We start from the raw sequence: 15,119 nt of genomic DNA on the forward strand, positions 1-15,119 counted from the left end.
ATTGGATTGGAAAGGCACAGGTGCTGATTTAAAGGGACCCAGGTAGAGAATCACCAAGGCAGAGGCGTGGTCTAGTTCCTGAACTTTAGTTATAATAAGCTCATTTAACACAACAGACACACTTCCTGCCGTATGTCAGCCCGGTGCTCTGATGACTTCTGTCTGATTGACCAGATGTTTCAACTCCTGATTATACAGTTTTATACAGACAATTGTTGAATTCTTTTTTAATATATATTAGAAAAAATATGTTTATTGAAACTATTTCATTGAAATGAGACACATCTGCATGATTTTCTCTGGTAAAAGTTCACATTTTAACTGAGCGGTTTGGTCTATAAAATGTCAGAAAATGGTGAAAAATGTCGATCAGTGTTTCATCCTCAAATGTCTCATTTTGTCCAAAACCCAAAGATATTCAGTTTACTGTCACAGAGGAGGAAAGAAACCAGAACATGTTCACATTCAACAAACTGAAATCAGAGAATTTGGACTTCTTTAGGAATCACTCAAACCTATTTGGATAATTGATCATGAAAATATTTGTGGATTCATTTCATTGTTGACAACTAATCAATGAATCATTGCAGCTCTACTGAGAAACTATTGAATGAAGACTGAATGTTTCTACTAAAGCTGAGAGATGTGAAAAGATGCAGACTGGGTATAATTATATATTTTATTTATACTTATTATTAATATTTATGAAAAAGTCTATAACAATCAAACAACTAGAGCTGAAATTGAGATTTTATTTTGAGTAACACACAAGCTGAGTTTTCATCAACGTGTTTTTATGAATATTTTGAAGTATCTCATTAGAAAAGATTGATGGACACAACACATTTTGCAGAAAACAATTTTACGTCTAAACTCAGAAATATTTATCTTTTCCACAAGCGAATAAACAAGCTGTTCTCAGAGGAATATAAGGTCCCAGAACACTGTTTGAAGCTAGAAAGGTGGCAGGGTCCGCCACATATAAACACAATAAAACAGTATAAAGTGTGTTGTCCTTTAAGGTCAGTTTGTTTATTCAGTTTATTCAGTCATGAAAACAAAGAGAATTTGTTCATTTAGTTTGTTCAGCCAATCAAGATCTTTCTCTGCTCATTAACATTTCTTCATCCATAACTACAGACTGCTCCTTTAATGACGTCATCTTGTGCCGTCAGGAATCTGTGCCAGCTGCTAGTGGTGTGCGATACTGCAAGATTTGGTATCGATCCTATACCAAGTAAATAATTGCCAATACCGATACTGATACTTTTTAAAAATTAAGGTGGATGCATCATTAAATTTCTAAATCTGAATGAATTTTCATGACTTTTAAGTGTTTTTGTGATTTTTCTTTTGGATTGTTAATTAGTTAAAACCCAGGACAGAATTTGGGTAAAGTTTATAGGTAAATAGAAAATACTTCATTATCATAATAAAAGTTTTTGTTCAGAAACAATAGAACAGTAACAAATATGTTAAAAACAATCAGAAAGTTTCCATCATTTATGTTGTTGTCAAAGTATGAAAGAGTCTCAGGAGAGTTTGAACTCTCAAACAGTGCATGCTGGGAAATCTGCCAATGTGCTGAAGATGTTTGTGTAGAAACTTATTTCAATTAGTTGATTGAACTCTGAACAGTACATTCATCCTACTCATCATTTCATGTGGAGACTGAAAACTACAAATTTAAAGTTTAATCAACATGAAATAAATAAAACTTGTATATTTATGTTAAATTGATTTGAAAAGATGAGTTGAGTCCACTAAATTGTGTAATGACTTAAAGGTTGTGATCTAAATAACTACTTAAAGTAGAGTATGAAAGAATTTATTGAAGAAAACGACTTGAGTGTTGAGTAACTTCAGAAATAAAATAAAGGAAATAAAAAACATCAAGCACTCTACTGTCTTTATTTGAAGCGGATCTGACTGATCTGATTAATTCAACCACAGATGGTCTTCTTTGGGTAAAGGTAAAGAGATGAACACACATCTGTATTTATTTGTAATGAAACGTCTCCTGATGAGATGAAATGCCACATACACACCAGGACAATACTCACAGTTTGTACGTCTCAGGTGTGAACAAAATATGAAATCATCATTACACTTGTTGTCTCGTATATTATGATCCAGAAAATGAATCAGCAAAGTGTGTGTATGTGCATATTAGAGCATGTCTGTTATGGCAAAAAGTAAATATAAAGAGTGTCAACATGTTAGTGTCCTTAAACTTTGATGAGTCCAGTACAGATGTCCCAAGTCCCAGTTTGACCCCCCACATCTGGTCCGTTCAATCACATGAAGACAGTAAGATTGGAGATGTGGCCACATCAGTCTGTTATCTGTCTGAAAATGTCTCATATCTGACGACTCATCTGAAAAAAGGTTTAACAATCAAACAAAAGCTGAAATTGAGATTTTATTTTAAGTAACACACAAGCTGAGTTTCCATCAATGTGTTTTTATGAACATTTTGAAGTATCTCATCAGAAAAGGTTGATGGACACAACTCATTCTGCACAAACGATTTTACGTTTGAACTCAGAAATCTGTATTTTTCTCCATCAGTGAATAAATAAGCTGTTCTCAGAGGAAAATCAGGTCCCAGAACAGTTTGAAGCCAGACAGGTGGCAGGGTCCGCCAAGTAAAACAGTATAAATTGTGTTGTCCTTTAAGGTCAGTTTGTTCATTCAGTTTATTCAGTCATGAGAACAAAGAGAGTTACATAGTGCCCCTTTAATGTCTATCTGAGTCTCTTTGAAATTGTACTTAAGTACAGTGCTTGAGTAAATGTACTTAGTTACATTCCATCATTGCTAATAACCAATCAATACCAATAATAATGTCCCAGTTGATGCAGGATCCTGTAAGTTCATTTAAAAACATGATAAATTAAATGAGCTGAGAAAACACAAACATGATTATTGTATTTATTGTACCAACAGTGTTACAGGTGATGTAGTGACAGTGAAGCTGTTCTGATTCATCATGTCTCGTTTTTTAATAGGAAAATAATATAAATATATTTAACCAGCACCTAGAAAAATAGATACATAAGAAGCATATTTCTTTACTGAGAGCCTCTAAACACCCTGAGCCAGCAGAGATCTGTCCCACACTGAAATCACTCCTCCATCTTCAAACATCTTCCTCACCACATCTTTCCCGGACCAGAGCGGGAGCTCACGTCTAACAAACACGTCTAAACGATGCCAAACTGAGCCAGGTCGCTCAGCTCCATGTCACCGAACGCCTCCCAGGGGCAGACGACCGCAGAGTCTGCAGGACAGAAACAGAACATGAGTCCAGACGCAAAGTTCAAACACGTTAAAGTGTTAAAGTTAAACGTCAAATTCAGCCTCACCTCCGAGACCCTCCATCCCTGGGACGTCGTTATCGAACCTGTTTGGAATTTAAACAGAAACCAGATATTAAATATTCTGTTTCATCAGAGATGTTGGATGAGCAGCGTGATGTTTAATGTGAGGATGTGACTCTCACCCCTTCTGTCCAGCTTTGGGAGCCTTGCTCTTGAACTGCCTGGCCTCCTTCTGCTTGAACTTGGGGGGAGCGGCCTTGGCGCCTGCACCTGCTGATGCGTTCATCTTGGAGTCTCTTCATCAGAAAGAGAAAACTGTTTTTTACTCATCATAAATGCTGAGTAGAGGAGTGGATGCGCTGGATGTAACCACCGAGACCTTCACATTCTGTACGTATCATAGGCTTCGTATGGACACGTCTGCAAAATGTGTTCACATGAGGCCTGTATGTTTTTGACCTGACTTTCACTAACCGACTGATTTCTGTGCCTAAACCTAACGAGAACATAAGCAGCGTTGAAATTGTAAAATGAAGCTAAAGAAACGTAAAGTTGTGACATAAAGAAATGTAAAGCTTCAACATTTCTGTGGTTTGCCGAAACGTTTATTACCCAAAAACATATTTCCACACACTCACGTGACTCAAACTTCCGTCTTATATAATTCTCCTCATAAGTCGTCTTGATCTCAGCGGTCTTCTGATCTGCTCACTCGTCATAAACGCTTTCCATATTTGACGGCGTTAATCCTATTTGTGTCAGAGGTCGACCGTCACAGGATCACAACATGTTTGTGAGGTTGAGGATCGAAAGAAAATCTCATTGATCCGTCTGACGTTCTGGGACGAGGGCGGATTACCACCAGGATTATAATCTATTTTTCAAAAGATAATTTTCAACACATTTAGCAGCTGAACATCCAGAGAAACCCGATCAGCTGGTGTGTCTACGTCACGACTGGGCCAGTGTTCAAAGACGGACCTGCTGCATGTCTTCAGATTCACACGTTAAACATCTCAAAGTAAATATTATACTCATAAAATGTTTAAATTAACGACAAATATCTTTTTCTATATCACCAGAATCTAAATCATATTTATTTTGACAGTTATTTTATATTTTACTACTTGTATATTTATTTGTATTTATATTATATTAAATCTCTCTAGAGTTTGATTTTTCTATTCTAGTAGGAGCTGCTGTAACGTAGTTTCCCCACAGAGATCAAGAAAGTATTTCAATAGCAGGTAAAGTTACAAAAAACAGCCAAATATGATCCATTTAATAGCATTTAAAGAAGGAAAACATTGTAACGAGGAGGAAATATTTAGTTGTTAAACTCATTGAATAAGTAAATTTATGAATGGATTTTATTTTGGACTTTTCTCTTTCAGTTAAAAAACTTGTAACTGGACTGAAACAGTCTCATTTAACACTGATGCTTCTATATTCTTGAAGCCTGTTATCGGTGTTGGATAACTTATAAAATTAAAACTATTTTAGTGTTGAGGATGAATTGATGAATCTGTGGCCAACTGAAGGTGAAAGTTATTTGTAGTAGATTCAATTATTCAGTCATTGCTCATTTTCAACTTCTGACCTCAGATTTAATAATCATGGCGTTTATGAAAGGTCGTATTGTGCTCGAATTAGTTACAGAGAACGAACAGTTCTGGCCTCGTGTGTTTAATTTAAAAGGAAAATGTTTGAAAAGTAATGATAAATGAATACTGAGCTCAGATAGCAGCAGATAAACAAGACAAACAAAAACACCTCAGTGTCTCATGATTTACAGGATTTCTGAGATACTGACTCAAGTGATCATTTAGAAAAACAATTATTAAATATTTGACTCTTATAATAAACCAATGGTGTCATCAATCAAACATCAGAGGCTGAAACTTTGCAGAAGAGTGTGAAATATCACGTCACTATACAAACCAAAAGTATTTAAGAAGACACATGAACAGCAAATGAAAAGATAAATGAACTGTGAGAACATGTGAGACACTTTATAATAACTTTCAGTTAATCAATGGTACATTTATGGTTATTTAAACTTAAAAACATTTTATAAATCATTTACAACCTTGCTTAATAAATAGATTATAAAGCATTTCATTATTTTAACTTCATTTTAATAATCTATAAATGTAGCATCCTTTAAGGATGATGAGTGTAAATATATAATAATATATAATATATATATAAGAATGCACTTACTTGTTTTTCTGAGGACTGAGAGAAGAATCAAAAAAGCAGCTGCAAGACAAAGACCGAGTCGTCTTTCTTCTTGCAGTCTCTCTATTCTGTCTCATCATCAGGACATCACCCAGAGCCTTTATAGCCTGGACCACCTCCCACTAATAACTTGTTGAGACGTGGTGGTCTGAAGACACGAGGGCTGATGGGTATTTTGAGTGCAGACTTATGAGTAAGCTGCTGAGTCAAAGATCAGAGTGTCTAGTGTCCAGCTGTCTTTTTGTTTTGCTCTGTTTGTTTAAAATAATCATATCCAAACTGTAACTGAACTCACTGCTCGCTTAAAGAATATTAAATTAACTATTAACTAAGGATCCGTTCTCCTGATAATGTTTCTCACTTGTAACTGACAATGAATCACGATAACTGACACCAAACTGATATGATCATTAACTCTGCAGTGTGTCGGGGGTCGTGCAGGGACAGCGTGGTGAGAAAAACAGGATTACAGGTAATAATCTGTTGCACGTTGAGCGTCAGGGGATCATGAAACCTTTGCATAATAAGGAACATGTACTAAACTGTATGAGCTCAGTTCAGCTTTGCAGGATCCCATTAACAGCACCAGAGTCTCCGTGATGCAACATGTCAACCTTTGAGCTCCTCACGGTCCAGGTGAACAAAAAGTAGGTTACATGCACAGTTTTTGTTAATCCACACTGTAAATTTTTGTGTTGATGGGACTCTGCTCATCATTTACCTGCAGACACACTTCGTTATATAACTTCTCCTCATGTGAAATCCTTAAATGATGATGTCACCTACAGTTTCGTGCATTGTATTAACGTGTCCACCTCCTTGTTTATTATATTATACGTAGCCTAGAGTCCCACCTTCCTCCAGCTCAGCCCTTTTCGCTCTTTGTGTCATGCGTCCAGAATGAAGACATTAAAACAACATCATTATGTAACTATTTGACCTGAAGTTAACAGCTTTAAAACCATTTTGACGGGACACTGACTTGTTAAAGGCTGAACGGTGTCTCTGTGTGTCCCGCTCTGAGCCTCTGTAACCGGTTAAAGCAACCCTTCGACCAGTGGCGTCCCTAGGCTAAAACATTTGGGGCTAAAGCCCCGGATGTTTTTTAATTAGCCCGGAATATTTAATTTTCAAAAAAATAAAAAAGTTAATGTTAGGCTATAACGTCGAACCATCTTGTTTATTTTCTTTTTCATGCCCGATAGCAGCTAGCTAGCAGATAGGGATCCTGCACAGCCGGCCTCTTTTACTGTAGCTGCTAATGTGTTAAATGAAATAACAATGTGTTGTTACCTAGCTAGCTAATGTCAGTGCATGGGTGCAAACTAAATTCAAAATGGGTCATTCATTTGATGATCTGTGGTTATGGGATTGCATCGTTTTCATCTTTTTCACCGGTGATATGTGATTTCACCGGTATTAACTGGTAACCATGAAATGCCTTAATTCAATTCAGTCCAGAAGAGCAGGTACCTGTAGGGTATGTGGAGAATGTCTCTATGTCTAAAAATGTTGGCACACGCTCTGCGCGCGCATCTGCTTAGCTCTTCTGGGCTAAGCCCCGGATGTGTCAAAATCCTAGAGACGCCCCTGCCTTCGACTCTGCGTTATGTGAAGTGTGACGATTTTACGCCGTGGTTCATTCAGTGGCTAACTAGCTAATCACAGAGTGCATTATTGAACATTTCCACGGTTAAAAAGTGTGACAACACTAATCATCACCATTTCTATAACCCACAGTGCACACATGTTCATAAAGAAGGGCACACGGTCATTAATACACATTATTTGTTCACTGTGCAGCACGTCTCTCATTAACCGGCAACGTCTCGGCCGGTGGCGTGTTTGCCACCTCTGAGAGAGGGCGCCATCGAGCCAACGTCTCTACACAAGTGCGTCCTCACCAGAACGTTGTGATAATGTTCCCTACAAACTCTGTTACACTTGGATCACTTCAGTTTGTAAGGTGGGTTGGTGGGATCAGTGAAGTGCATCATGCTTTACAGCTCTGTGTCACACAATACAAACTATACTGGTGAAACTGGATCAAACTTCATGGAGATGTTGTTTTCAGCTGCTTTTACTCAACTGTCTGAGATTTAACTTCACTTGTTGCTTAAATAGATGCTGACTGAGTCTGGCTGTTAGCTAGTTAGCTCTGACATTACATTTAGGGTTTAAAAGTGTGTGCTGGGAAATATTATTCTGGTCCAAATCTTCAGCTCAAACAGAGACACTGAGGTCTTTTTGGACCTGCAATAACAAAATAAAGTTATGTAGCATGTCATTTCTACAAAGTGTTCCTGAGCCCATGCAGGAATCACGTGTTTCACAGAGTAGTGAACCTTGCTGGATGCCCCTTTCATACCCAGTCATGATGCCATCACCTGCTGCCACTGAACCTGTTCACCTGTGGGACAGGTGTTTCCGGATCACTTTCACAGTCTTTAGCTGCTCCTGTCCAAACTGCTTTAAAACATGTTGCTGCCATCAAACTCAGTACGCATGAATTGGTCATGATTTCACACAAAAAGGGAGGAAATGAAACGAGACTAACGAGAAAAATGTAACTAAATCACTTTATTACCAGAGTTAATCACAGTGTGATGATAGATAGATAGATAGATAGATAGATAGATAGATAGATAGATAACATCACAATAACATATTTACATGTTCTTCTGTGATTTGGTTATAATCTGGAGATAATCTATAATCCCAGTTGTGTACCGATCATCCTTTACTGAAACCCGAGCAGCGGTACAGCGATCTACACTTTTACACAGCTGCCGGGCTACAGAGGACGACGAGGCCACAACAGAGGCTTCCTGCTGTAATCAGAGATAATACAGAGCTCAGAGATGCTAACACTTCCAGGTGGAGAGGTGTACTGGCCCAGGACAGAAGAAGAGTCATTCTTGGGGGCTGCTGTCCAAGAGCTTCTTAGGTCGCTCTGATCCCTCTCCTGTCATCAGTCACTCAGGCTCGTTTCCGAGCCCCAAACTAATGAGGAGAGCACCAAGAACAAAAAGCTGCTGAATCGCAGCCTCCAGGAATAAACTGTGTCCATTCGGCACGATGTCTAGACGATGCCAAACTGAGCCAGGTCGCTCAGCTCCATGTCACCGAACGCCTCCCAGGGGCAGATGACGGCAGAGTCTGCAGGACAGAAACAGAGCATGAGTCCAGACGCAACATTCAAACACGTTAAAGTGTTAAAGTTAAACATCAAATTCAGCCTCACCTCCGAGACCATCCATCCCTGGGACGTCGTTGTCGAACCTGTTTGGAATAAAAAGAAGAACCAGATATTAAATATTCTGTGTCATCAGAGATGTTGGATGAGCAGCGTGATGTTCAATGTGAGGATGTGACTCTCACCCCTTCTGTCCAGCTTTGGGAGCCTTGCTCTTGAACTGCCTGGTCTCCTTCTGCTTGAACTTGGGGGGAGCGGCCTTGGCGCCCTCGGGTGCTGATGCTGCTGCGGCGTTCATGTCTGTGAAACCAACAAAGATCCAAACATGAGGTGAAAAAGAAACAGAGGATATAGAAGAGACATTGCCCCCCCCAGTGGCTGAACATGGTCAATACCTTGAGTCTAAAATGGGTCCAACAAAAATATTTCCTGTTTACATTAAAATATTTTAAGGTATCCAATAAAATATTAATGATTGTGAGACCACTATGTGAAGCCTCACATAATAATGATAATAATAATAATAATAATAATAATAATAATAATAATAATAATAATAACAATAATAATAATAATACATTACACTTTTATTGTCCTTATCTGGATTATAAGATGTTTAACAAAGGCAGTTGGACTGTGTTCACTCAGTCAGCCCCCGAGGACCAATGTCAGACTGCACCTATAAATGAAATATGTCCATACTGTCCTTGTGATAAAACGAGCTTATCTATCTCAAGCTGCGGTCCCCATCCTCAGCTAATTCCCTTACCTAACTGTGAACAGTTAAGCTCATATGCTTCCATAATTAGTCATAATTAGATGGCTGATCCCAGCTGGTCAGTTATGTCAGCTAAGTCGTATTGTTGGGCGCACAAATAAATACACAGAGCCATGCTAACTGTTTCCTTCTACTTCCAGTCTCATGCTAAGCTAAGCTAAATCCTCCTCTCGCTCCAGCTGCATTTGAGATGCACAGACATGATTTGGTATCAATCTTCCCATCGAAATATAACGAGGAAAACATTTTAAAATGTTTTCTTGAACCTTGAGCGAATAAATTTGGGATTTTCGAATAATAACCCAAAGATACATAAACAAAAATAAACACCAATGAACTGAAACATTAATCATTAAACTATAAAGAATGCTCAACTTGTTTTCCTTTGGGAAGAGACGTTAGCAAGAAACTGAGCATTGAAAGACCAAAAACTATAAGAAATCACCAGTGGAAAGTAAAATGTAAACACTAAAGACGATCACTTTTGTCCGGTTGAATAAATATTTAACAAAAGACAAAAATATGCCAGTGAAAACAAGTTAAACCTCAGTGAATGATGATGATTTTCTAACTGAACATGTCTAATCGACACAAAAGCAGCTGCAGGGTGCTTCAAGTCAGCTGATCTGAAAATGAAAATATGCCGAAATAAATAACTGTTCAGTTTTCAATATGGTGCTCAATATTCTTGCTGCAGGCTGTTAAACTGATAAACTGTCTCCACACAAAGATCAACTGTAAGTCATCTCGTATAATTTCAGAGCAACCTATTTTGAAGTCCAACATGTCCCTTTGAGCTGTTTGAAATGTCCCTTTACAATAAAACACTGCAGTCTACAGGCACAGTCACTGCTGTCGTGTGCTAAGTCTCACCTGCGTTGTAGTTTGGTGGGAGTTTGGATCGGTGAAGAGAAGCTGCTGGAAGCGATGAGCAAAGGAAGATCTGCAAAACAAAGAGAAGGTTCTCTTTCTTTCTGCAGTCTCTCTGTCTCTGTTCTCCCTCAGCCTCCCACAGTTTATATACCCGCTGTGCTCATAGACAAAGCTGTTAATGGCGTTATGACGGAGATAATCTGATGATCGTGGGAACAGCTCGTACCTGTGTCAGCATCCCTGTTTAGTCCCAGGTCTGTTTAGTGTTTACCAGAAGCATCGTGAAGCTTCATTCTGGGTCGTCATGATATAACGGCTCATCTTTAAAGTCAGCTTTTCATTAAGTTCAGAGTTTGTTTCTTCTTCAGAGCTGAGGAAATGTAAAGCAGTCTTAAAACACGCACACGACGACTAAAGTCACTCATCAAGAATCCATCTTGTTTTCCTTTTTGTATAGGAACTCTCAATCCCATTTTATTGTAGTGAAAGGGTTGTTGAGTCGCTGCCCAGCCGCCTGGATGAAATGTTGGCTGGTAACGTTTCTGCAAACCGCTGATACGTTGATAATTGACCACGAATCATATTGACTTTTTAAAAAACGTCTCATATCACATTACATGTTTATAAGCTGACTTTCATGTTGGGAGTCAGCTGGGATCGTGGTGATCTCACAGCTGACGAGGCCGCCAAGCCGGTGACTGCAGTTTGAGTTTCAACATTTGTCAGTGTGACAGGACTGGATCATTTTAAAAGTGCACTCTTCATGAGCAGAGAAAGATCGAAGATCAAACTCTCTTTGTTTTCATGACTGAATAAACAAACTGACCCTAAACTGAATTCACCTCTCTAGCTTCAAACAGTGTTCTGGGACCTTATTATCCTCTGAGAACAGCTTGTTCATTCAAACAAAGTTTGTATTATTACCTCATTAATATTGTAAAAGTTAAATTCTGAGTTTCCTCAGTGTCCTTTTCAACAACATTTGGACATTTTCCAGACACAAAACCGGTGTTTTTAAGCCAGAACAACATGTTTTCTTGACGCTATTCAAGTGTTTTTTGTGCCTAAACCTAACCAGAGCATATACAACAATCCTACTAATGGTAACCCTTAGACATACACTGATAACACCCGCTCTCTTTATTATTTATTTACATTTTTAGGGCATTCAGCAGACGCTTTTGTCCAAAGCGACTTGCAGTAATTCATTCATACACTGATGGCGTGGCTGCCATGCAAGGTGCCGACCAGCACATCAGGAGCAGACCAGGGGAATCAAACCAGCGACCTTTGAAACAACACGCTGGCTCTACCCCTCTACCCCAAATCTTCATTATTTATCCAGCAGTGAACAAAATGGTTAGAGGTTTAAATGATTTTAGGTTTAACTCTTTTATTCTCATTCTTTTTTCTCGGCTGTTGTAATTGAACACATACAATAAGGATATCTTAAAATACATGTTGTCGTACTTTCGTCTATATGAATGTATTTAAATATTTTTCCTTTATTATTATCACATTACCATCATCACTGGTTTTTGTTTATTCACTCTGTCCTCAGGTCAGCTCTGCACTCAGTGTTACTTCCCCATTGAATAAAGAATATTAAAGGGGGAAAAACAAGAAGGAACAGAGGATCTGATGGAAACAACAAGATGTAAAGAGAGACGTCCATCTTATCAGCATGTTGCTTATAATTAATCTGACACAATATTCATAACATGATTACAAACACATATTTTTTGTAATCTGTTTTAAATCTTTTTAAAAAGTATTTTATCACTCTGAGATTGAAAATGTTGCTTTGTTTTTTATGAATGATAATAATAATGCAGTAAACAGTGGTCGGTCGGTCAGATGCGCTGCAGCACAGACAGACTGGATTGGATTAAACTGGATTGAATAACATCACATTAGATAAGATTACATCCAATTAGATTCAACCTGCAGTCGATTAGATTAGAGCTCTGTGGGAGGCCGACTGCAGACACAGTCCCCCTGAAACTGAAGAGTAGTTGAGATAAACTAACAAAATATGCCTCATGATTGTTGCTAGTGTACTGTGTGTGTGTGTGTGTGTGTGTGTGTGTGTGTGTGCTCCTGGTGACCCTTCTTGTAGCGGTACAACAACAGAGGCCATTTTGAGGTTCTGCCAGGTGTGTATATGCCCGTCTGTCGGGCTCAGGCCAGCAGGAGCGGCGCCAGGCTTTGAAGCCAATTTGACTCGGCGGCCAAAAAATTCAATTATCAATTAAATAAGGACTTTTTCACATGAGCTTAGACTTGTGAAAGAAAAGGTAAAGAAACGTTGGATAAATATTTTTGAGCATCCGTTAATATTTTGGAAAGTCTAGAAGAGCCGCACGACTAAATCATTTTATTAATGGATCTAACAACTAAAGTGTGGACACGGAGCTGGAGGCAGGGCCCGGTCATTCCTGTGGAAACTGCTCAGCGGCACATGAAGCTAATAAAACTCGACTTACGGGTGTAATGGTGCATTCCTCGGAGCTGGGAACGACGTCTTACCTGAGTCGACTGCTTTCCAGGACAACAAGTTGGAACACCAGTTCCAGCCGGGTCAGAACCTGCTAGCTGTTGATTACAAACCCGGTTGATTGAAAACTCATTACACAGTATTTACTCATAAAAACACAGAATCAACATGCTTGTAAGACTCATTTAATGAGACACAAATAAGACAGAAGAAACACAATATTTTACAACTTTCTCAGGCGTTGATTTATAAGGCAGCCATCTTGGATTTCAAGGTCAGGTCTGGTGAGGTAGTCAGAAGTCTGACTTCTGGGGGCACTGTGAAATTACCTGGATCTTCTGTGTTACATGGCTCACAGACTGTGTGTACTAGAGAGACCACTGCTGACCAAGCTGAATAACTTCCGGTTTAGCGCCAGGCTAACTTGAATAGAGATAACAAATTAATCTTGCAGCTACAAATACTTACTAAGGCACCTTTCACTGTATCACTGCTTCCTTCTCGTCTTTTTGGGTCTCAGTGCATCAAGTTATCGGAGGGCTAAACCAGAAGTTCGCTGTTGGACTGGAGGAAGTCTCTTGTGAACTCGCTCTATGGGTCACACAGTAGAGGGGTGTAGCGAGGATTTGTAGGTCAGGCCTGAAGTTAGCGTCGCCCTGGTTCCCTCAACAAAAAGCCTGATGGGACTTCTGAGCTTGGAATATTGCTGAGATATTTATGATACCTCCAGGTTTGTGATTTCTGAAGCGTAAGTTAAATATATACGGAATAGTGTGTAACTAAAGTGGGCCTGTAAAGACGGACCAGTGAGTAGATGAGTCTCCGTGTTCGCTGTGAGGACGTTTGATGTCCCCGACAACCTCTGTAGTCTCTTTCAGACACTTGTTAGCAACCGCTAACCGTCTTTAACACACGGAAGAGCTTTAGAATTCAACTGTGGGACATTTAATGATGGATTTTATGTTGGAGAACAAAACGTGTAAACATCATCTCATTTTCTTGTCCGCTTTTGTCCGTAAGGGTCGCGGGGATGTTGCCGCTTTATCCCACCCTTTCAGGGGGTTGCGGGGTTGCTGGAGCCAATCCCAGTCTTCATATGGGCGATGGCCAGGGTATATCCCTGGACGAGTCGCCAGTTCGTTGCAGGGCCCTTTCTGACGGCAGAGGCTGCCACGCAGGAGCAATTTCTGGGTTCAGCATCTTGCTTAAGGATGCTTCGGCATGTAGCTCGGTTCTGCCCAGGGGAGCCGGGGCTTGAGCCAGTGACCTTCTGGTCCTTCTGGTTGCTGGTCACCTGCTCTACCCACTGAGCTACAGCAGCCCCATGTGTAAACATGTTCACCTTATTTCAGACCTCACAGACTTTGAGAGTTTTGCTAAAATGCTACCTGATTTCCAGGTTTTAGGAGTCCTCACAGCAGCATTCAATACAGAAGCTGTGCAGAAGGTTCTGGTATTTTACACCCTGGAAGTTGAACTTTTTGAACCACTGAGCAGCTTTCAAAGCCTCTGACATGGTTCCCTTCATTAATCCACAGTCCGACCGTCTGTCCACAGATTCTGCCTGCGTGATAGTGTCACTTTACGCCTCTGACTCACTCATTTAAGCTGCAATCAGTAATAATACCACTGATAATAATAATTTTTTTTAGAGTTGCATTTTAAGAGTTCAAAGGACATCGATACCATCAGACAAGGCAATGATATAAAAATCAAAGCTAGTAAAAAACAAAGACTTGATTACTGTCCGTCTTGTGAGGAGGGTCTGGTGTATTGAATAAATGCACCTGTGATCCCATCGACATGTGAGTGATGATGTGAGGTCAGTGGTGCCGACGCTCTGCAGGGCCGACTGAGGACACAACGTGAAGTATATTTGGATGGAGGTGGTTAGTGTTTAGATTGGATTAGACCTGATGGCCTGAATTATGAGGCCGTGATGTAATCTTGAACCCGCAGAGAGATTACTTTGTTACTTAACGCACCACAACACGACTGTTACTGGATCTGATGGGAGTGTCAGCGAGTTAATGCTGCAGAGGAGCAGAGGAGGCCGCAGACGAGTTCACTGTGTGTCAAGCTCATTATGATCTGAGCTTCAGCGCCCTCTGATGGAGTCAAGATAGACTGCTTCATTTCAACAAATAAGATTATTATGGTCTGTAAAAGGTCTGTGAGCGATGACTTACACAAAAGACTTCATGTGACAAG

General features: G+C 39.6%; 1 protein-coding gene across 1 annotated transcript; it reads right to left on the reverse strand.

Annotated features, from left to right (window-relative positions):
* Nucleotides 1-8,251: 8,251 nt before the first annotated feature.
* On the reverse strand, nt 8,252-10,488 carry LOC311261717 (retinal cone rhodopsin-sensitive cGMP 3',5'-cyclic phosphodiesterase subunit gamma-like). The gene is made up of 4 exons (XM_084360597.1): nt 10,412-10,488; nt 8,946-9,060; nt 8,809-8,846; nt 8,252-8,723 (listed from the first exon to the last, which is right to left on the reverse strand). Exons 2-4 carry the CDS (start codon nt 9,056-9,058, stop codon nt 8,647-8,649), a joined length of 228 nt encoding a protein of 75 aa, XP_084216723.1. The 5' UTR covers nt 9,059-9,060; nt 10,412-10,488; the 3' UTR covers nt 8,252-8,646.
* Between the last annotated feature and the right edge of the window lie 4,631 nt (nt 10,489-15,119).

Source organism: Pagrus pagrus (genome assembly GCF_965226575.1).
Source record: "Pagrus pagrus genome assembly, chromosome: 1".
NCBI lineage: Eukaryota > Metazoa > Chordata > Actinopteri > Spariformes > Sparidae > Pagrus > Pagrus pagrus.